Genomic DNA, 24,335 nt, shown 5'->3' with positions numbered 1-24,335 from the left:
TTTCAGTCTTTCTTTCACAACAAAAACTAGATTTATTTAGCTTTTGCCTCATTTCTTCTTTTCAGTATTACTTTGAGACGTTTAGTCCATGAAATTACTTCACCTTTAATGCCAGCTAGCTAGCAATGTCAGCTAACATTGCTATTGAAGGTAATCTCTGCTGTACATCACCTCCATTGCGCTGTCCTCTCACTGAACTACAGCCTGATGCAACAGACACCAGGGATGTTAGAGGATAATCAGAACATATGATAACATCGGTATAGTACTGGGAAGATGTTTTGAGATAGCCATAGTAATGAAAGCGCACACACACACACACACACACACACACACACACACACACACACACACACACACACACATTTCACGTCATATCGATCCCAGCACTCTAATCTGCCAAGTCACTGATGCCCTTACCTGATACAGAGGAGGGAGAATGCATAGATTGTTGTACAGTCACAGACAGAGAGAGAGAGATATCGACACAGTGTGTGTGTGTGTGTGTGTGTGTGTGTGTCTGAACGGTATGTGTGTGTGTGTGTGTGTTTGGTATGCAGTGGAAGATATACGATTATGCTTCCAAATACACATAAAATGCATGAAACATCGAGCCGAGCGGCGGAGATCAAACAGCTTATCCTCTGCACGTCCATTCTGCAATTTTCTCCCCCAAATGATGTGATTTAAATCAGTTGCCATGGAAACAGAAGACTTGGGGTGTGACTGGATCTGTGTAAGATTGGCAGCTGTGCGTGTGTGCGTCATGTAAAGGTGCGTGTGTGTGTGTGCGTGTGTGTGTGTGTGCCATGTTTTATATATTGGAAAAGAAATGCTTGATTGATGTTGTTGCTATCTTAATGAAACTTTGCCGGTTAGCGGACCAGTCCGGCTCGCCCCACCATCTTATTTGTTAATGTTAATGTGACTTTTTCTAATTGCTTTTCATTTGCAGCCATAATCACTGCTTTGTTAATTACATGAATATTTCAGCGCCAAGCTCATTACGGGGGCCGAGCATATTTCCTGCTTTTTCTGGCACGCGCTCTGTGACACTTAGTCTCACTCTCTTTTCCTACTCATGCACACACATACATGCATGAAACACACACACACAGACACACACACACACATCTCTTGATTGAGCTAATTAATGCATGACTAATTGACCACTTTACAAGCTACAATTCATATTTTTAGGAGCTCTCTTCCACTCATCGGGTCACACACATGGCTAAAAAAAAAAAAAAAAAAAGGTCAACAACACACAAAGTCTTACAAATCAAGGCTTCTGTGCATGCCTGCTGGATCACAGCCCAGTTTCACGCCTGTAGCTAGACCTTTGTGTTGGCGTGCACATGCAGAGAAATAGGCTCATCAATAGGGCGCCCAGTCAGTTTGAATCACACCCCGCTACGTTCTATCGCACGGCTGCTTAGCATTTGAATAAGAAGAGCTGTGTGGAGTGGTTCACGCCGGGAGGACCTTATTTGGATGTCATGCTTTGTCGCCCCCCTTTAAGACTGTCTTTCCTCCTTTGAATAATCCTTGTGGTCTTCTTCTCCATCTCTGTGTGTGTGTGTGTGTGTGTGTGCAGGTCTTCCAGCTCTAGTTGTAGCAGTGTCAGTGGGTTTCACCAGAGCGAGAGGTTACGGCACAGACAGCAAGTAAGTACCACTTCATACGGTAGCACTCTTCATTTAGCTTCAAACCGGTCAGGACTCCCTTTTGATTTCATCACTCAATCATGTTTAGTTTTCTTGATTTAAAAATGGGATTTGTGTATTGTCGAAGGCACAGCACACCTTCTGTAATATTATAATCGAATGCAGTGGTTCACAACTGGTCTAGCCTAAGGACGCACCACCAACTCCTTCATGAAAATCAAGACCCAAATTTGTGAAATTTTTTCAACCAATCAGATTTATCGAATGCAAAATAGTGCAGTTTGGACCCCAGATGGTACGAAAACATGCGGTGGAACAAAGACAACATGTTTTAAGAGTGCTTCGCATACTTTTTGACACTTTCTTTTTCCAGTCACATGTTCGCGACACACAGGTGAGGGAGGGACTCTACCTGGAGACAGGGGTGAGGGAGGGGCTCTACTTGGAGACAGTTCATTTGTGTTTGCTTACTGTTTATTAAACCTACTAGACGTGGTCAATGATTCCCCAAAAGCTCAGCTGAATATAAACATTGCATTATGTGCATTGATGACCACCTCCAGCATGCTCATAGAAAAGACATTATTGCCAAGTTTAATATGGATATTCAATCACTGCTCGTACATTGAAGCAATAAGGTTCGTCAGCAGTGACTACATGTACCATGATGCATTGTGCACAAGCAGGTCAGACCTCATGTTGCATGCTTTTCCTGAGCTGTAGACTCGGCTACAGTAAAAGAAATAAAGCCGCGTATCAAGTCAGCCAAAATACAACTTCGTCCAATGTGCCCTGTCTACTCAGTTTTTGTAAGTTGATGCATTTCTGTGTCACATAACAGCTCTGAAAGCGCCCAGGATGACGGATTTCCAACTTTCCAAAGCCGTTCTCAAGTGATGCAAGAGCCATCATCTACAACTGCAGATTTTTTTTTCACACTATAAAAACAACTTTGACAGAAATCAGTTTTTTTAAACCTCTTTTACAAGTCATTGCCAAGACAGCCGCATAAAACGTTCACTTAAAAGAACAAGTAAAGTAAAAACAAAAAGCAGGTGAATTATCAAAACAGCACAAACAAATCTGATTGAAAATAAGACAATGTTGTCAATGACACCCTCAAGAGTGCTTCTCTTTCTATGAACGATCAAATTAAGGCCTGATAAAAGTAAATGGGGAAACCTGACATAACCTCCAGTCTTAATCAAAAACTGTTTGTGATATAAAGCATTGTTAACGTGTTTTTCTGTACTTATCATAACAGTTTAAATCTCAGCTAATCTAACACCCCTGAACAGTTTGTGCTAAAGCTGGAAAGATACTGTAAATAAGAACCCGTTTACTGTCGACAGGTTTCTGTTTAAATGGTGCTTTACTGTGATTACACCAACTAAGCCACTTCAAACTGCAGACTTTAATACAGTGAGTACAGCAGGGACCAAAGCACAAGTGCAGAAATCTCTCATTTGAAATAACTGTTCAGACTAATTTTCCTTTTCCATAGGTTGCAGGCTTTTTTCAGGACTTTTCAGCTAACATGAATCTCATAAGGCGTTGTCTTACCGCAGGAGCTTCTTCATAGTTCTAGGAACTGTTGGAACGCTCCTTCTTTTTGATTCATTCCGCACCACGGAAACCAAGAACAATTGTAGTTCCTAGAAGAGGAATTGTTCAGAGGAACCTTGTTTTAGCTCCTGCTTCAGAGTGGGGTGCGAATGTAGACAGAAAAAAAAAAAGTTCTCTAGTGGACAGTTCCCTCTTCAAAAAGTCCCCAGCTCTTGGTCAGAAAACACTGATTCATTCATTAATTCAGAAGCTCTGAGAGGTTATTTGAAAGCACATTCTTGAATATATAGAAATGATGTACAGCAACATGTAGGTGTGGTGCATTTTTAAGATTTCTGTTGAGTAAAAAAATCTTTTTCAAGTAAAAACCACTTAATTATTTCTGTTAATTTAGGAGCTGAACATTTAAAGACACAGAATACAGTCACTGTTGGGCTCTGGTACCCAGTAAATAGTGTTTTTCCCTCGCACTGTAGTTAACATCCCATTAATACAAGGGCTGTATATTAGCTTTCGGGGTGTGTGTGTGTGTGTTTTTTCTACATCTTCCCTTTTATTGAGCTGCAATTAAGACAACAGAGGGGATTCGGTATGATGACATCACTGGAGGACACGTTTAAACTCATTAACTCTCAATAGCTTCCGCAGAATGAACATTTCACCAGACCATTTTGAGTTTTAGGGCACGTTTTTAGGTGAATGTAGGCTACATAATAAATGTGCTCAAGCACTGAGGGCGATATTTTTGCAGAAACAGACACTTAACCAGCCAAAGAAATGACTGCTTCATCTCTCTTCAAGTACATGTGATCCCTGTAATTGGTCGAGTATTTGTTGTACTTGGCACATGCAGAAAGCAAAATGTAAGACCTGAGCGTGTGGAAGTGTTTTTTTTTTTTTTTTTGTAACAGCAGTAATTATGTAATTATTGCCGGTTCAAGTCCCGGTGCGGACCAAATACGGAAGTTGGTCTGGTAGCTGGAGAGGTGCCAGATCCCCTCCCGAGCACTGCCGAGGTGCCCTTGAGCAAGGCACCAAACCCCCTCCCCACCACCAGCTCAGGAGCGCCTGCTGTGGGCCGCTCCGTCACTCTGGCTTCTCTCCATTAGTGCATGTCCATAGGATCCTGTTTCTGCATGTGTGTGTATATTTCAGCCTGTGTGTGTTCATGACTTAGAGTGTAAAAACTGAAATTTCAATAAAAGTAAATCTTAATCTTAATCTTTGTGATTCAAACACTTCCCTGTTCTTGCTCTAGTTGCTGGTTAGCCTTGGATGGCGGGTTGCTTTATGCCTTCGTTGGACCTGCTGCTGTCATCGTATTGGTAAGTTGGTTCAACACACTCTCTCTGGACAGAATACCCTCCAACCCCACTTCCCTCCCTCCCTCCCTTCCTTCCTTCCTCCCTCCCTCCCTCACTCGTCACATTTCATAATTCTGCAAAAAAAAAAAAAAAAAGAAAAAAAAAGAAATTACAAGTTAGCCTTCAAACCAAGAGCTTTAAAGCATCTGCAGCTGCACTCTGAGGATTTTCCCTTTTTCCCTCCACCCAAGGGTGTCCAACGACAAAATGATGACATGAGCACTTTGATCGCTGAGTTTAAAATGTCAGGCCAGAAAGACTTCAAAATACATTCCATTAGACAGGAGCTCCCCGGCAATGCAACACATGCCAGGACTGAGTTTCAGCCTAGCAGTCAAATACTGTACCTCACTCTTATATGGACTCACATAACAGGAGTCAGTATGCCCGGTTAATTAAAAGGGTGAAATAAGAACAGATACATACATTTTACATGAAATCTGTGTAAATGTATGTAATGTCATAAATAACATTCTGCACCATCGTCATAACAAAGTGTTGTTGGTTTGCCTTTGTACATTTCTATAAAACACATTCTTCTCATATCCACAAGTAAATGTACGGTTTTTTTTTTATTGTTCTACAGCAAATTTGGCTACATTGATTGCATCTCAGTGGTGTTTTAATCATCTGTTGCTGTGTGTGGCAGTTTGCAGGATTAGCTCATTTCTCCTAAATGAATTCCCAGGTGGATACTTCCACTGCTAAGCCTAATACGTCTGGATGTGGTCCTAAACTTTCATTTGATAATTGCTGCCACTGCTGCTGCTTCTGTTGTTGTTGTTGTTGCTGTAGTTGTAGTAGGTGTTTCTTTTCGAGTTGTTTTTCCACACTTATTTTATGGTACATGACAGGAGAGAAACGGGGACTGCTTTGCAGGTGTGAAAAGGGAAATTACTGATTTTTGAAGTGAGAGATGTGTTGTTTGTTTGACAGTTCTTTCACTTAGTGACTCAAGGTAGCAGGTATTATTTAGCGCTGAATATTCAGGATTATTTTGATGCTGTGGCTACGAATCCTACTACTATTTACAGAGGCAGAAAAGAGTCAGGTTGGTGCCCTACTGTAGCTTGCTAAATCTAATGTACACACATTTGCATAACTCAATTTCATATAACCAGTTGAAAACCCAAATCCGCAATTGTCTTCCAACCTTATGTATTATGTATTTGGGGCGGCAGTAGCTCAGTCTGTAGGGACTGGGGTTGGGAATCAGAAGGGCCCAGGTTCAAGTCCCGGCACAGACCAAATCTGGAAATTGGCCTGGTAGCTGTAGAGGTCTTGAGCACTGCCGAGGTGCCCTTGAGGAAGGCACCAAATCCCAAAACTGCTCTGAAGCGCTTGCTGTGGGCAGCCCCCCTCACTCCAAGACCCCTCCATCAATGCATGTCCATAGGATCCTGTTTGTGCATGTGTGTGTATTTCAGCCTATATTTATCTAGACAGAGTGTAAAACTGAATTTCCCCTCGTGGGATTTGTAAGGATAAAGGACAAATCACAAGTATAACTATTATTATTATTATTTTATTATAATGGTAAATTGATTTGAGCTTTTTAAACGCTTTTCAAGTCTTCTGACTAAACAAAAAGCTTTTACAACGCATGTCACACCTACCCAGTCACACACTGATAGCAGAGTCTGCTATGTAAAGTGGCCATCAGAAGTAACTAATCCAAATTCATACGCTACTGACTAAGCAGCAGGGGCTAATTGGGGTTAATTGTTTTGCCCAAGGTCACATCAGACATGTGGCTGCAGGAGAAAGGGTTCGAACCCCCCGACCTTATAGTTGAAAGACAACTGACTCTACCAACTGATCTGCTCTGCCCCATCATAAGAATCTTAAAAGGGTTAGAAATGAATCAATCAAAATTCTAAATAATGTCCTTTTTGGTTCAGTTCTGTGGTAATGCTATGATCAAATTGTGACATATTATGTGCTCCATTCACTGAAAAAGTGGCAATTTACTATCAATTTACTATCTACTTTCTCCCATTAAATGCCAACCGCAGTTTTCAGCCCTGGCAGTTTGGTCGGAGCAGTTGATGTTGTACTTTTGTTGAGTATCTGCAGGCCCGTTTGGCTTCTTTATAATGAAGCACATGCTAATCACTTAGCATTGCAAAAATAACTTTGAGAACTAAAATGGGCATCTCAGCTGAGCTTGATTTGTATTTGACCATTCAGTGACCAATAAAAAATATTCATGCGGCAGGTATTCTGCTGCCTTCTTTGACTCTTACACAGATGACAGATGGGCCAGGCAGATGTCAATCAAAACATGATCTGCCATGACAACGCAGTTATGGGAACTGAAGAAACAAGCTGAATGATGAATGCATGATACCTTGGCCTTGCATAAGTCTTTAATATTCCAGGCACAATTTCCAGCAGCTTTAAAAAAAAAGTTGTTACACTTTTAATCTCTATATATGAGTCCAAAGGTCAAAGCCATTATAAATCAGAGGGCATGTTGTTTCTCTTTGTTTGTCATTGACTCGTCTTTCTTGGAACATTTCCTACTTTACATCATCGCTTCCTCCACAATGTATGATCCACACCCCAGATGCTGTAATGGTCCCCGGCCCCCCGGTGTTGTTGCTGGGGCCCCGACTCTGACAAACAGCTGTAATGAGTGTGGGACGCTGGGCAGAGAAAGGCAGACCTTCCCACAGGAATCTTCTCTAATTAATGAACCTGGCCTTGGGCAAATAGCAGAGCAGGATGATGCTGACTAACAGAGCTGGGGCCAGAAATGACTGGCATGACAATAAGTCTCTCACAATCCGGCACATCGGAAAGTAGTTTTTTTGTTTTTTTTTTCCCAGCAGCGGCGCACACATAAGAGGGAAGGAGATCAGAGGGAAGGAGTTTTTTCTCGAGCAATTTGCAAAAGCTGCCAGATGTACTCTAGATGTTGCAAAGAAAGAGGCTTCAAGCAAAAATCTGCCTTCAGCAAAACAGGGAGTTTGACTGACCGCATGAAAGCCAGACTTTAAATGCTCTTTCCTATAGGATTTCTAGCAAGCGTGTATGGAATCCATAAAACAATCACCAGCATTAGCCAGATACTGCTCTTGGTGACAGATGAAGGAAAGAATCGAGGCAGACATTCACTTTAGGACCTTGTTAGTGTAGACATGCATTGAATACACAGTATATGTATGAATGAATGTCATTTTTATCTTCAATTCACCTCACTGCTGACATCTGCAGATGAATAACCAAACAGAGGCTCCACAGAGGAACCCATACAGGGCGAAAGACAGAGTATGAGTGAATGTTGGAAGGATTAGAAGGAACATGTCGCCAGCATGGAAAATCTCCAAATCGGGCAGGATTTCAAGGCAGAGGTCTGCATGTGGCAAACCTTGGCGCAGATCTGTGTGCACGTCAGTGTATCTAATAGAATCTTGATCAGTGGGTCACTATGGCCAGATGTTTGGCAGGCTTAGTCGTGGACTCCTCATTAGTTAGGGAAGCCGGGATGAGACACAAATATTTTAACCCCATTTTTCTTAAGTAAGCCAAACATTTGTGATAAAAGCTCCTGCTGTTTGAGAGAGCGCTACTGAAAGGAGTAATCCCATAAAACAGAAACAAACATGAACATAAATCTTAGCTGATGAAAGAATACAAAACACCCCATTAGAAGAGGGTTGTTGTAGTGAAAGTGAAACACTGGAATGGGCGTAAACAGGGTCATGAACCTATTAGATCATAATGTGAAAAAAATGTTCCGACAGGGATATGATTGGACATGAACTTCTATGAAGCTGAATGAGCCTTTAATTGTTAAGTATAATTGAACACGCTAATGTGATTTCTCATGATCCCCTTTTACACTGTTACCTCTTGCCATCAATGGAGATATCACAGAGGCGTAAGGGTTGGGCGTAACATCAGAGCTGGCTGAACCAAAAAGCACTGTGTGTGTATGTAAAGCTTCCACTGTTTCTTTACACTGAGTTCAATGTCATAGTACAAAAGGTGTCTTAACGACGGAGCTTTGTTACGGCGCTGTGGCCAGGGCGTGTCCAGACTTTCTGGACGAGGTTGGCTCAACTGGGGCACTGACCTGTAAGGGTGGCCTGAGTTTTGTGTGCACACACATGAATAAAGAACATTTACTTACTCCTTCTTTCGGCACAAATCACATCGACTTTTAAGTAACATTAGATGATGGCAGCATATACATCTTGTGAGCTTAATTCTTCAAGAACTAAAAAAAAAAAAGTACGACCAAGATCAACATTTTAAGTATTTAAAATAATCTGCACACTGAAAACAATGAGCTGCCTGTTGAAACACAGCCTGCATGGTGGATTTGCCAGAGTCGGAAGTCCTACCTCTGTCAAGGCAAATGACCAATCGCAGTGAATAAATTTGGGGTGGCACCTGGGGTGGCCAATAAGATTACAAGGGGGGGTCCATGCCACCCTTGGCCAAGCCTCTGGAAATGCCTCTGGCTGTGATGGAATCTCATTGTAAAAAGGGCTAATATAAGCACATATATTGTGCTCACACAGAACTAACCCAATGCTTTACAGTGCTCTGTGAAAAAGTTTGCAATTAAAGAAGAGATTTTTCCAAAAAGTAGAGGTCAGTGGTTTTCCACTGATTGATGCTTGGTGTCGCCAATACGCAAAGAAACCAAAACACTGGCAAACGCAAGAGGAGAAGACTATTAGCTCATGCAATGTAAGGATACATTCAGAAGTTTAACACAACTTTTGTTTGTTGACAAGTACATTTTAGAGACGTTCAAAGTTGGGCCAATTTTATCCTTACACACTTAATGGATTATTGCCCACAATGGTGTTATCTGTTGTGCCACTGGTGGCAACAAGCTATGCTGCTTTTACATTAGCATTGTTGAATCTATGGAGGAAAATAGTCCTAGCTCATAAGACTATCATAGGAGTGACTGACAAAATGTGGTGTTGCAAGTTATAATATAAAGGAATGATGTTATGTTTTAACAATGTTTAGATTTGAGGTCATTTATTGAGAAATATTCTAACCGTGCCTCTGATGTCGAAGCACACAGCGCCCGATTAGCATCACAAAGTCAGACAGGTTGAATTGCAGTTGTTAAAATGGTTTTTAAACTATATGTAACAGATGTTTGAAAAAAAAAGCTTGTGTTGCACAGGAGGGAGTCAGCCCGAGATCTCTGACAGCTCAAACACTGTCGCTTCACTTTCAGTCTGGAGTCTGTGAGACAATTAAAAAGTCATCTTCCATCTCCTGAAACGTATTGAAAAGCTGTTAAAGAGCGTATGAAAGTAATCCCTGTTGGCAATCCTCAAACCCTTACAGTAATCCTGATCAAACTCTCCTCTCTTTTTTCAATGCAGGTGAATATGCTCATTGGAATCGTGGTGTTTAACAAGCTCATGTCTCGAGACGGCATCTCAGACAAGTCTAAAAAGCAGCGAGCGGGGTAAGTTCACTTCCTAAACTCTCAGCACCTCACACACACACACACACACACACACACACACACACACACACACACACACACACACACACACACACACACACACACACACACACACACACACACACACACACACACACACACACACACACACACACACACACACACACACACACACACACACACACACACACACACACACACACTACATCAACACAACTTCATCAATCTACTCAATCTTTGGTGGGAAATGACTACAAATTTGCTGCATTAGATACATTTCACCGTCTGTCAGGCACAATCTCAGGGAGACGACAATTTCATGGCAGCTAACTCAAACTGTTTTCTAGCGTCTCTGAACACACACACACACACACACACACACACACACACACACACACACACACACACACACACACACACACACACACACACACACACACACACACACACACACACACACACACACACACACACACACACACACACACACACACACACACACACACACACACACACACACACACCTTTGTGTACACCTGCGCCCCAATCAACAAAAAACAACCCCCATTTTGGCGACAAAATGACAAGACATGTGTTGTTTTGTGATGCTCGGTGAATTCTATTAGAAATTGCCAACCAATTCCACATATATACGTTCTTGCTGTGATGTAGATGAATAGCTCAGATTTGAAAATCAATGGCAGATGGAAAGCTCATTATGTATTATAAACACCAGGATTAGATGGATAAAACCAAACGCACTATTGAAATCCGATACCATTTCTCTCTGTTATTCTTCCAGACAATCATGCACACACATGCTGTATATATGCACACATATCAGACATGCATGCATATGAATCCACCTTCAACATTACTTCTACTTCACGTCAAGTCGTTCATCGTCTTCGCTAATCCCAAGAACGGAGTTTCCTCCAGCTCTTGCAGGAAAATCCATGCTTTCATTTCCATACCAATTGATTTCATTGTTTTCTCGTTTTCGTTCTCTTTTTTGGCTTTCTCTCTCTCTCTCTCTCTCTCTCTCTCTCTCTCTCTCTCTCTCTCTCTCTCTCTGTCATTACATTTTCTTCCAATGATTCTGATTCTTGTGCAAATTGAAATTGATAATTTGTGTTTGGCTGAAAGGGTTAACAGCTCAGACTGCCTCTCTGGGGGGTTGATTAGCTTTTGTTTCCTGGTGACTCAGCCGAGATTAAAGCTTTCGATGTGTACAAACACGCCCACATACACACACACAAACAGATGTACCTATCTTTGTTCCAGGAAAAAGTCATCAGTGTTATCCAATTATTAAGCACTTTTCATCTCAGATTCGTAGAAGTGTGTGTTCCGTGTACGCGCAAACATCTTGACGTGCTCGTAGGCGCCGTAATAGTCGGCGGCGTTTGCTAACAGGACGGGCTGTCATTAGTGTAATGTATTTTCATATGAAGCCGCGGGGATGTGGCTGGCTCTAAGGCAATGAGCTGTGATGGGGCGCTAATGTACCATAGCGTGCATAGCCCTATCATTCTGCATCACTATATACAGTACACACACACACACACCTTTTTTTTTGTTTTTTTTATCTATTTGAGAAGTCAGCTGTAAGCACACAACCAGAGGAGTCTTTCCCCTTCCTGTTGCACCCCTCTCACGCTTCATCGTGCAAAGCCACACACACTGTACACAACAATAACGCACACACTTGGTGGCTGTATTTCTTGTATGTGTCACTGTAATCTGTTAATCCACACGACTCTGTTATAACATCGCAAATGTCCGTCTCACTTTCTACTTGCTCTGGATCTATCTGACTGTTTATTCATTACTGCTACTTTTTTCAGATCTGGTTTTAATTTGCCTTTCTTTCTTTTCTCCCTCCCCCCACTTCCCCCCCCTTTATTTCTTTTACCCTCCCTTTGTTTGTTGTCTCCACTTTTTTTTGTTTTTCTTTTCCGCAAATGTGACATCTTCACTTTCACCTGTTACCATACCTGGAACCTGTCTCTCCTCCTCATCCCCACTCCCCCTTCCTCCTCCTCCCCCCCCCCCCACCCCCATGGTTTTGTGAATTGTGTTTGTTTGTGTGTCTTTGTGTGTGTGTGTGTGTGTTTGCACGTCCTAAAGTGTCCCGGCGGAGGCGCGTAGCCGACTGCTCCTGAAATGCTCCAAGTGTGGCGTGATCTCGAGCACCGCTATGTCCAGCTCTACTGCCAGCAGCGCCATGTTAGTCCATCTTCATCATTTTCTCTCTCTCTCTGTCTCTCTCTCTCTCTCTCTTGCTCTCTCCTACCTTCCATCATCTTCTGTCTCTCTCTCTCCTCCATCCTTTTAATCTCTGGCTGTTGGTAATGATGCAGGATGACATTCAGACTTGTCTGGTTACAAAAACAAACTATGAAAGGAAAAATCACCTGCACTGCAAGCCGCCACTGTTTAATGAGAGCATGTTTTGATCTAAAGCGAATTTTTCCTCGACTCGTACTGTGCGAAAAAACCTGACCCGTGTCAAACACTATTTATGAATCACTTTTAGAGTTTGCTTTAACTTGTTTGTAGTGCGCTATTGTGGAGGCTTTAACACATCAGGGCTGCACAATGTCACTAATACTGTGTTGTAATTGTCTAAACCTGGCTCATTATATTATGGCATGTGGTGAATGCGCCCAACTTTGAACTCTGAGTAACAGGTAGCACATCAGATTTCCAACCTGCCAAAGCTTTTCAGACGTCTTGCATACCTATATCAGTGCAGCATACTTGCTGGGGATGCAGATACGTCTCTGTGATCTCTGTGAAATCAGTGAAATGTTTTTTTGTTTTTGGCTCTGGAGGGAGCTTTGTCAAGTCTAAGAAATGATGCCAATGACATCCAAACTCTACTAGAGCTTTGAGAATACAAGACTCTGAGTTTCAGTTTTAGAAAACATGACTCAACACAGTCATTTTTGGAACTTTTAGTCCCATATTAAGGAGAAACAGTTCGAATAAAGTTAGCTTCATTCTTGCATTTACTTGTACCGCTCTCCTTCCTGCTCCTGCTTCAAGAAAAAAAAAATCTTCAAACTTCATGAAAGTGCAGTATATAAATGACTTCAACTTGCGCTTCATTTCTTCAGCATATGACCCTAAGTAATCCTAAAAACCAATGCTGACATGTCACACAATTACATCCCAACACCTTTTTTTTCCAGTGTTTAATCTAAAGGTGTCTCTCAATCTCCCAACCAGCTTTTTTTGTGTGGTTGCCTCTAAGAAGGTGTAAAAAAATAAAAAAATAATAACAAAAAACTGTTCTCTTACTCATAGTAGGAGTGTGGTTGTCATGGTTTCATGTTCAGTGCTGCCAAGTCTATTAATGAAATACCCTCCTCCTGTTTAACTGCTGCAAAACACTCCCGTTCCTTTTTAACTATGTCCTTGGACAAATCACTCATTACGGCTTTGTGTTTGTTTTGGAAGAGTGCTCCATTTAAAGCAGCACCTCTGTTCTTAGCTCCTTTTGTTGGATCGTTGGACACTGTGATTGGAAGGTAATGGGATGAGATTGCCTATTTGCAGTAACAGCTTTGTATCAGGCTTCCCCCCCCCCCCTCACCGTAGTTGTCGCCGAGAACAAGCGGAGCCATTGTTGACTTTTTTCCAAAAGCCCTTAGCTGATCTCTGATGTAGGAATATCTTCGCTGAAGCTGTAAAAAAAAAAAGATGTTCATGTTTGCCCCCATCTTTGTAGTTCTTCTTGAATTGTCCACAGCACAAGCTTCAAAACACAAGGTGTCACTCCTTCATTATCTGTAGCACCGTAAGATGCTTAGTCCTTTCTGCTGACGAAGCGATAACAGGGAACCAAATTACTTTTTTACACTTTGACGCTTAAGGACCCTGTTGAAAAGTTGTTTCCATGACTTGTTCTACAAACTGGACAAAGTGAACAAAATAACCATTGCATTAAACCCTTGGAATGATAATAGTCAGGTTACAGTCAAAACCCTTGGGAATGACCAGAAGAACTAAGTTACAGCTTATTAAGAAAAAACAGCTTAACATGTAGAAAACACAACATACTAACCCTAATTATTTCTTCAGAAGTTAAAAATGGTATTATGCACCCTCAAGGTGTTGGTTATCATGAGTTTATTGGGTGATGTGGAAGCTAGAAAATTCCTGCTACACAGAGTGGATAAGCTACACTGAACCACAGCCTATTGTGTATTTCAAACCACCATCTCCAGCAGCGCTGACTTTTACACATTAACGACAGGACGGCACAGCTTCGGCTTTCTTTCCCTTTATTCTCTCATTATTTTTTACTTTGGCCACACACCTCGAAAAGGGCGCAAATATTCCTCAGTGTAGTTACACAGAGCTGCCTGTCTGTCAGACTGACAGCTATAAAACCATGAATGTGTGCTCAAACCGCATGAACAATTTAAATTGGGGTCTGACTCGACCGATTACATGCACACACACAGAATCCCACACACTTACTCCTCAGGAACCCCCATGTCAGTGCTTGTCAATGGACTGTCTCAACTCACCCCCCACCCCCCCCCCATTTGCCCCGCTGCCTGGTGTCTCGTAGTCCACCAGCATGACACTTAGAGTGCATCAACCATGTAATTGTGAGCAATTGTCAGTCTCATAACTATCTACATGATTACACATCATCTTCCACCTCTCAGTTAGAATATTAAGTCTGATACAAACCTCCGTGTGCCAATCAGCTGCAAATTGCCCACCACTGAACCTATGACTGATCCGTGTGTGTGTGTGTTTGTGTGTGAGGGAGTTTTAAGTGGAGTTATGTGACTTAACAGAGCTGACTGGTGGTGTTTTAGACTGAACCCTTTGTTCCCTCTCCTTCCTTCCTTCCTCCCCTCTTCCCCCTCCTCCTCCTCCTCCTCCTCTGCCTGTCTGTCTCTTTCTCTGACAGGGCATCTCTGTGGAGCTCCTGCGTCGTTCTTCCTCTGTTAGCATTAACCTGGATGTCAGCCGTGCTGGCCATAACCGACCGCCGCTCCACACTTTACCAGGTGATGTTTCTCATAATACGATCAGATGTTAACGTAGCGTGACTCGCGCACATTTCAACTTGCGACGCTGCCATGGAGAATGTGCTTTCAAAACAGAGGGGTGTGGCTTCAAAAAGTGGATGTTGCATGGAGAGACTTCTGTCACAAGAAGACATGGTCAGGGTGCTGAAGCAAGGAACGTGAAATCTATATCGATACAGTTTTGTCTTTTTTGGGAGAGTTGATAGTTATACATATACTCTGGCTAATATGACAACACTTCCTAAACACTAAACACCTGCCACTCTTTAGTTTAAGGGGCCTTCGGCATGACATTTTATGACTTTAAACCGTTAAAATAATGATGGTAATAATGAAAGTAATACTATTCCTATCGAGACTTTCAAGCAAGAAATGATGCTCAACGTTTTAAAAAAGAGGAAAATAAATGCAAATGATTGAAGACAAAATTAACATCAAAAGATGGAAATTAAACTTGATAAATTTTTTAACTAATGTCCAAATGTAGATGATGAAGTAATTCATTAAACTGGATGAAACATGTACGTAAACCTGTGAGTGAAAAACACCATCAAAGGAAATGAAGTAAAGACGTTAAATAAATCCAAACAAATGATGAAAGCTTAGATCATGCTGCATGCATTGCGTTAAATAAAGGTTGTGAAATGCAATCTTTGTTGGAGAAAATAATAAGTCAGCAGGATAGCAACGTCAAAGGTCACATATGCAAAATACACTTAACACTGGTGTCTAATACGTGGTGTGTCCCTAGAATGGTTGATACTTCACAACATTAGAATAAAGAATTCACATTCGTGAAGCACGTATCAAAGACCAACAGAGGGTTTCATTTCATTGCTAAAAAAAAGTCTACAAACTGTCATGATTTAATTTGAACAAACATGACTAATTTAGTCGCATGTCAGTCCCTCTGTAATGATTACTTAGTTATACGTCACAGAATAACAGGTATAATCAGTGCCTTACAGACACTTCAAGCCTGTCACAAGAATTGTTTTCTAATTTTTACCCAACCATGAAATATGAAAGAAATGTGCTCAAATATGTCAAGACAGAGAAAAGACGGGACACAAAAATCACCACATCCAAGATACTAAATTCTTAAATGTGTAGTTTAACCACAGCCACGACTGGCTTGACATCTTACAATTGCTGGTTGTCAGTGTAATACATGTTTTCCTTTTGGCTCAGGAGTCGCGCAGATGTACAGAAGTCACAAAAAAAAAAAAAAAAGGGATCGTCACAGCAGTGATGGAAGGATTTGTCACTGTAAACAGTGTTTCAAGAGATGCTGATACATCTCAGCCCGCGACACAGTTTGAGACAACAGAACCTTCCGGCCAAAAAAAACCCCAAAACAAACCTAAATCAGGTTTACAATGTAGGCAGCTGTGTGCTTATAGCTTTTGTTGGAGAGGAGACGTTCGATGTAGTCTAAAATGCAGGGAATATACAGATCTTTAAAGGAAGTGCAAAGAATTTACACGCAAATGTTTTACTGTCTCCTCCAGGTCCTCTTTGCCGTCTTTGACTCGGTCCAAGGTTTCGTCATCATCACCGTCCACTGTGCAATGCGCAGAGAGGTGAGTGTTCCCAGACATGTGTTGAGCTCTTACATTTCTAATTCGGCACCACGCGGTGACCTCGGCGACACTGACTCCCTGTGACAGGTGGGATTCATGTCGGCAAATGTCAGGTTAGTTGCCGGGTCAGCGTGGAGACAGGGCACGGCACAAGCGGATCAGACACGAGAAGGATTAGCATGGTATTTATGTCCAGCGCTGCTTCTTCTTCTTCTTCTTTTTTTTCCCCTTCATAATGCAGTTTGATAGTGGAGTATTGTCCGTCTGATCCGAGGCTGCTTTAAGGAGCTTATGAAGATGCTGTATGGAATAAGACGATAAGTCCTTAACTAATACCTCCTAGTGCCTATTTGGCCACAGGCTTTGCTTTGCTGTGCCCCCCCCCCCTCTGGGATGCTGAATTTTATACTCATTGTGCACACACATGTAGTTCTGCCCTTGAGACAGACATTTGCACACACTTAGTTAGCTATGGCCTGACTCACTAACACACCAGCGACAATTAATGGAGATCATTTGTTTCTCTTAACTGTAAATAAGCCATCTGTTGCTGGTGCATGCACACAGCACACAGCCTTGCCTTTATACAAGAGATCATTGAGATATTGAATGCGCTGCATAGTTTATGTGGATTTCGAAATGCTTGGAACACTCAGCTGTATTACATCAGTATCACAAAAGCAGCATGGATTAAAGGTACAGTAAATCCAAGAATGATTTATGTTAAATGTATGAAAATCTCCTGAAATATATAGAGAGCGAGTAAATGCTGCTGCAGAACAATAGCAGAAGGGAGGGCCACACAGGAGGGGGAGCACTGAGGGGGGGGGGGGGGGGGGATATGATGAAGCATTATGGTGCAAAAACAAAAGAATAGTGTGATATTGTGTGATGCAAAATACAGACACAGAACATGCCAGGGAAGCGCAGCAGCGTGTCGCCCTCCTAGATTGCGCTCGCTGCTTTGAAAGGTAGCGGCTGAGAATGAAAGCACAGCCGGCCTGCTGAGATCAGTCGAGGAAAAAAAGGGGGCGAGGCAAAATGAACATGTGCGACGTAAAAGGCGTTGTGATTAGCAAGGCAGCAGGAGAGGTAAAAACAAGGGAAAGGAGATGGTTTTATTGCAAGAAAGGGGGATAGAGGTAAATGTGAAAGAATGCATGCAGAGATCTGTAAGGGGGAGGGAGGGGGGGACGTGTTTCAAGAGCGTGGCAGGGGATGATAGTAGGGGAGGAGGAAATGGAGAGGGAGGTATGGACCCATAGAGGCGCTCTCCACTTTGAAGTTGGAATAAGCTGCAGTGGGTGCCAATGTACACACTGACAGAATGGGGAGGAAATACTGCAGAGGATGAGTATGGACATAGAGGGAAGAGACAGACGGAAGGAAACAATGGAGGCAATACTCCAGCTCATGCAGCATTTATCAGACATGGATTCTACTCTAGTTTACCCCAACTGCAGAACGCACACACACACACACACACACACACACACACAGATGAGACCGCCCAGCAAGAGAGGAGATGCACTTGCACAGCTTATTCAACAAGCCCTCGTTTCCACCAATGGGAAATCATACGGGATTTGACAGCATCAACATTGAAAAATTATGTTGCTCCTCGGGAAAGATCCAGGCTATCTATAGTGCAGCGTCTGGGGGGGGTGGAATCTCAGAGTGGGCTGTGAAACCCATTCCACGTGTTTTTGAGCTGCTCCCAGGAACCACTTCTTTGACAGTGGGCTGGTGTGTGTTTGCTTCGACACCATATGTGGGAGGATAAAGAAGAAGAAGAAGAAGAAGCAGAAGATGACACTGGGTAGGGGCGCCAGGGGTTAGAGCATCTATATACCGTGCTGTTGGTTTTAATTAGAACTGTGTGCCACTGATCTCACATGGCTCAAATAGGCCCCTTTGAAGAACTGCTTTCTATACCGCTTGCTGTCTCTTATGTAAGCTACAAGCTGAGCTACTTAGGGGAGAATATACACGCTTTGTTTACCATTTTCACGTAATTTAATATTCACTGAACATCTGTCATGTGCAGTGTTGAAGAACATGAATTTAAAGAATATCTAAAGATTGAGCTCCCCATGCTCCAGTATTTGCCAAAACAACTGAAGTAAAAGTTCCTCCACTAACTTATTTCCTTTGCATCGTCCCTGCATCATTCTTTTCCCCACCTCCTCCCAACTTTTTTTTTTTTTCCTTTTTCTATATTCAACCCCCTCCTCTCCCCATCATCCTTTATTCCAACCCAGGTTCAGGATGCGGTGCGCTGTCGGATGGGGGGATGTAAAGACGACAGCGAAAACTCACCCGACTCCTGCAAGAATGGACAGGTGCAGATCATGGTGAATAGCATTTCCATTTCATCCCACATTGCTATTCATTAGACCAACATTAAATGTCTGGAGCTTCCTAGAAGCTGCAACTCCAATAGCAGGAAGACATGATTGCCATTATTGACGTGCTCAGACTTTCCATAACCATTTTTTGTTTCCCGTCACAGGGGTCATTATTCTTCTCATTCTGCATGTTGAGGTTCTCAAAATTGTTTGATTTCATTGCCAATGGTTACAAATGTTCACTCCCAGACTGAAACTAACTTCCTATAGTGTAAAAGTGTAACTAAAGAGTTAAAAATCCTGCTTAAATCAATGTTAATCTTAATTTAAAATGTGCATTTTGCCATCAGCATTTCATGCATTAAGAAAACCCAATCTTCAGCACTTTTATTTACTCTTAACCTGAGCTTTTCCGTCTTTATTTGAAGAGCGTAGCGCTCCCATAAGGTTATTGCATGTGTTCCAAATGTGACTAATAGTGTGATAAATCATACAGACCTGAACTGCCGTGCCAATGTCAGAGCGGTCACACTGCAAGAGCTACTCTCCCAGCGCTATTCCCTTTATTTCTCCCTCAGACCTGTTTGCGGTAACGATTATGAGTTCCTGAACGCCCCCTCTGAGGTTATCAAGATTAAACTTCAGAGCCATCATTTCACTCAGAGAACCCATAATGACACTTTCTCTCGTCTGTGTTTTCATAACCAAGAGGAACACTTACAGTCTAACTGTGCTTTTAAAAAAAAATTCCCAGAGTTAAATGCATTGCTATATCTTACACACAGCTCACAGGGAATGCTAGTTTCTATGCCAACTGCTTCTGGAAGACAGCTGGTAAAACCTTTAAGTTTCCTTCAGGCTTTGGATTCTTAATGTGTATGACTTTGAGGAGATGTTTTCGGAGAAAAAAGAACTTGCATGGAGAGCCGTGTGAGAAACAAAATACCCTTGAGGATTGTAATTATGATGGATAATTTGGCAAAACTGCATCCAGTTGTACCTCAATCATAATTACATTGCACGCCATCCTCTCAGGTGTTCCCGCCTTATTCACATTAGAAACCCCTGGAAGTTAGAGGCATAACATTACTACACCAAGTCAAAATTTTCTTTAAAAAAAATCTAATTAGCTTTTTTCTTTCTCCAAAACTGGTTAAATGTCTGCTTTTAACCTTTCAACGTTATGTTTTTTTCATTGATTTTTGTTTGTTTCATGCCATCAGAAGGGTCCACTTGTGGGCCAGTGTGGGCAGCAGTGTGGCTCTCTGCGTTACGGCACATCAAGCCTGTCGGGTTGTCACTTGCAGACGTTCCCACCGGCGTGCCAGCAGGCCTGTCACCACAGTCTGCCCCGCAGCAACCACGGCCTGGAGCACAGCCACTCCATGACCTATGCACACAACCATACCCCCACCCTCAACAATTCCCACAACCACGTTCATAACCATAACCACGCTCACAACCACATCGGCTGCAGACCAGTATGTTACCTGTTGAATTAAACCGAATATTAGTCATTATGAATAGCAGAGCACGTAGATGTAGAAAGGTGGAATGTGTAAAGCCATATGTTCATAACAAATATGTACAAATGTTTCTTTAATAGATTAACACTTTAATTTATTAAGCTATTATTCTAATAGTTTGGTGAAAAAATATATACCATTAACATGTCTGTGCCTTTCATTTGGAGCTAAAGCCGGCAGCTGGTTAGCTAAGCTTAGCGCAAAGACAGGAAATGGGTACACACTTTTAAGCTAGCTAATAAACATGTTGCTCTTTCATTTACTTAATTTAATGTGGTTTTATTCATCATAGTATTATGACTGAAGGTTTACTATGTGCCAGACTACTTCTTGACCAGGCACAGTGACCTCTCTGAAGTCTTGTTGTCAACATCAGGTTGCTAATTTCTCCTGAAGATCACTTAATGGCAAAGAAATAGTAAAACAGAAACACCCCAATTAAACCACAGTAAGTCATTTTAATATGTGTTTTTTTTAATACAATTTATGGGAGCAAGATATAAAAAGGCAAGTTATATGGTAAGAGGCACTGGTTGGCTACAGCCAAGCGAGCTACTTCTGCCTGTTTCCTGTCTGAGTATAGCTAATCCACTGCTAGCTTAAACTTTCATCATTGCCATACAGACAAAGAGTTTTACTCAATCTCAGCAAGAACAAGAGTGGAAACAAACAAAACAAAAATTTCCATCAAGTGTAGTTACATATTTCACCTTTAAATGTAATGTAGTAGTATGTATTAGCTGTGTTGTATAAGAACTAGCACTTCTCGTGTAGCAAGTAATGCAAAATATGTATCTGTAATTTGTCTTTGGGCATTTTCATTGATATAAGACATGATGTTTTCTTTGGTGTTCATTTCAACAGTAACCTCACACAGTCTGCTCTTTGCTTCAGGAGCATGACTCAGTCAGTATAGGGCTCATATAGGGCCTTATTCCCTTTTGGTGTTTTTTCTAAAACAGTTGACTTTGATGACTCACTGTGTTTAACCTACGAGGCTGTTGCAGAGAGTTTGCTTCATAGTTAAAATAAAGATGATTTGTTTTTCTCAATTTGGATGAGAATGAGGGACTGGGAGTAAGAGAGGGAGAGAAGTTTTCTTTCATATCCGCATTCGTCCATTTAGCTGAGACCCATTTATGGAGCTGCGGGTGATTTGCGTACTAAGAGCTTTTCCATTCCTCTGAGACCCTCGCACAGTCGCTCCGTCTCTCTCTCTCTCTCTCTCTGTGTTTCATTTCCCTCCCTTCCTCTTTGCCTCTGTGGCGTGCCCAAACTGTCTAAAATCTGTAGTTTATTATCCAAACAAAGGCTTTTGTCAGTGAATCCCACCGAGGACAGGAGGAGGCTCTATCGTGAGAGAAGCGAGGACCACATCTGCATAGCAATGAGCTTCACTTTCAAGTTTGAGAAACTTGAGGGGTGGCGATTTTGAAAATAACATGCTTCTTCTTTGTTTCATTTACCCTGTGGAGTAATACCACCCTGCTTTTCTCAAGTGAATTTTCTACATACAAGCAGAAAAACACAATTTTGTGCCCTCAAAATACTTCATCTAGCTACATGAGTGACCTGAGTAGTAACAGCATATTCCTGCATTGTTCAGGATTTCTTTTTCAGTTAAAAGGAAGCTTGGCTGAGGGCAGCAAAGTTTTACTTAAACAGCAGATCATAGCTGTGCTCCTGTGTACATTTCTGGCCCTGTTCCCATCCCGATGATAGCGAAGCGACTGTTAAGTAATCAGTAAATACATGACAAAGTTTAAAAGAAGTAACTTAGACTTAGACTTAGACTTTCTTTATTGTCATTCAAACTTGTACTTTACAGTGCAGATAGGAGTCATGAGGAAACAGCACAGAACATGGTTAGGTAGATGTATGAATGGAACCAGAAGGGAGGGGAACACAGAGACTAAATACACCGGGTAATCAGACACAGGTGAGCCTAACAAGACACAGGTGAGGACAATAATTACAATATAAGACAGGAAACACTAAGACTAGGGAAATACACACACAGGGAACAGAGAAACACAAGGTATACATGAGAAAATAAACAGGAAGTAAAGGAATATAGACTTATACCAGGGACATGACCAGAAAAATACACAGAGTTTAAAGCAATACGAGGGATAAACAATACAAAATGAAACGGCAAATTAAATCTAATCACTCTAATTAACAAATTATAAAGCTAAACAAGACCAAGGTCTCTATAGAGAATGGCAACTGAACAATTCATAACTGAGGAGTGTTAGCTAGTTTAATACTGATGCTGAAACAATGGAAATAAAAGCTTTAACTGAATTAAATCAACTTAAATTTGACTTTAAATAATGTTTCAATCATATTGAGTGACCAAGAACCATTACACACAGAAGGATATGACTACCATGACATTTTTGCACCAATATTTGTTTATTAAAGCTCTTGGGTGGAGTTTTCAAACTAGACCAACAGCAACAATGCTGTATTGATACAGTCAGTGTCAGACAAACAGAAGTGTATTCTTTACATTTGCCACAGTAAAAAATCATCTGTGCTTGATACGGTTATTATCTAAAGACAGGTTCCGTTAGAAAAAAAGACTTGTGGATGTACAGGTCAAGATCAGCGGAGCGATAAGATGTTCTCCTTAGTCCACAGGGTGTCAAAAAGTGGCAGTGGCTTAAAGGTGTCTTTTTTGTTCTTGTCAAAAGAGGGAATCACTTTGTTACTGAATTGTACAGTAACTGTCACCATTGCAAAACATCACATACTTCTGTACAGGGAGAAATGACAGCATCAGAGTCATTGGATTCAGCATACACATTCAAGATCCAATCCCTTATCAGGCCTGTTCCCTTACTAATGTGTTCAATGTAACTTATACACACTGATTGTCTCTCTTTTCTTTCCGTCATGCCTCCTTCTCTCAGACCGACTTTGAGAAGGATGTGGACTTGGCATGCCAAACAGGTGAGCTCTCCTTTTCTCATGATTTTTTTTCCATTCTCTTTTCTTCCTTTTTTTTTTTTTGTCAAACACCGGATTAGCATTGCAAAGAGTCTGTTACATTCTAAGCTCGCTGCTGTGCATGCTGAAACACTGACAGGAGATGATGGGCTACATCCCCACACAGTTGTTCACAAATTATTATGCTTTATCAATCACACTGATTCTGCCCAATAAGTGTTCAGCGAGCATATGTTGGGATGAGAATGTGTTTAATTGTGCATGATGAGAACACCCCTCAGTGTGTTCAGAAATGTTTCACAATGGTCCTGTGTGTGTGTGTGTGTGAGTGTGTTTGTGGATGTAATACAAATGTACCACAATCTGGTTTATGTTGTGATTTGAAATAATAACACAGTCACTTTCCCCCTCCCCTCCACCCTTGCAGAGAGAGGACACCCATGTAAGTTTTGCACCCAACTGATCTCCTTTACAATGCCTGGTCCACCCCTTTAGACTTTAATATATAGACTATAGACTAATCCGGGTTGTAGCTGGAAGTACAAAGGTTTCCATTTATTGCATCGGCACCATAGTTGTTTACTTTCATGTTATACTGTACTTATTGTAAACAATTTCAATTCTTAGGTGTTTTTCTTGACATCAATGTCAATACAATAGTGGTAGAATATGAGACTCAAATCTTGACTTTTTAACTTGTTAGGAACTTTAGAAGTTTAAAGCCATCTGTGCAAATACAAAAACACAGCTTGATTCACTAAAAACAAAGGGAACAATCAATTTTAGTTTTATAAAGAAATAAATATATAGGCCTATATAG

General features: G+C 41.6%; 1 protein-coding gene across 6 annotated transcripts in view; it reads left to right on the top strand.

Annotated features, from left to right (window-relative positions):
* Nucleotides 1–24,335, top strand: part of adgrb2 (adhesion G protein-coupled receptor B2) — a 229,502-nt gene that overhangs the window by 181,039 nt on the left and 24,128 nt on the right. For 2 of the 6 annotated variants that reach the window (XM_065947887.1, XM_065947888.1), the window contains 10 exons: nucleotides 1,598–1,667; nucleotides 4,492–4,558; nucleotides 9,961–10,046; nucleotides 12,177–12,275; nucleotides 14,983–15,082; nucleotides 16,615–16,686; nucleotides 18,948–19,040; nucleotides 20,258–20,515; nucleotides 23,479–23,518; nucleotides 23,943–23,957. In XM_065947887.1, coding sequence (XP_065803959.1) covers nucleotides 1,598–1,667; nucleotides 4,492–4,558; nucleotides 9,961–10,046; nucleotides 12,177–12,275; nucleotides 14,983–15,082; nucleotides 16,615–16,686; nucleotides 18,948–19,040; nucleotides 20,258–20,515; nucleotides 23,479–23,518; nucleotides 23,943–23,957 — 900 coding nt within the window. The remainder of the gene's footprint in view (nucleotides 1–1,597; nucleotides 1,668–4,491; nucleotides 4,559–9,960; nucleotides 10,047–12,176; nucleotides 12,276–14,982; nucleotides 15,083–16,614; nucleotides 16,687–18,947; nucleotides 19,041–20,257; nucleotides 20,516–23,478; nucleotides 23,519–23,942; nucleotides 23,958–24,335) is intronic. The other 4 variants (XM_065947891.1, XM_065947889.1, XM_065947893.1 and 1 more) reach the window with 4 other exon arrangements.

The sequence above is a fragment of the Labrus bergylta genome, chromosome 19 (genome assembly GCF_963930695.1).
Source record: "Labrus bergylta chromosome 19, fLabBer1.1, whole genome shotgun sequence".
NCBI lineage: Eukaryota > Metazoa > Chordata > Actinopteri > Labriformes > Labridae > Labrus > Labrus bergylta.
Note: the sequence above shows the minus strand (reverse complement) of the source record. Positions and strands in the feature narration are given on the sequence as shown.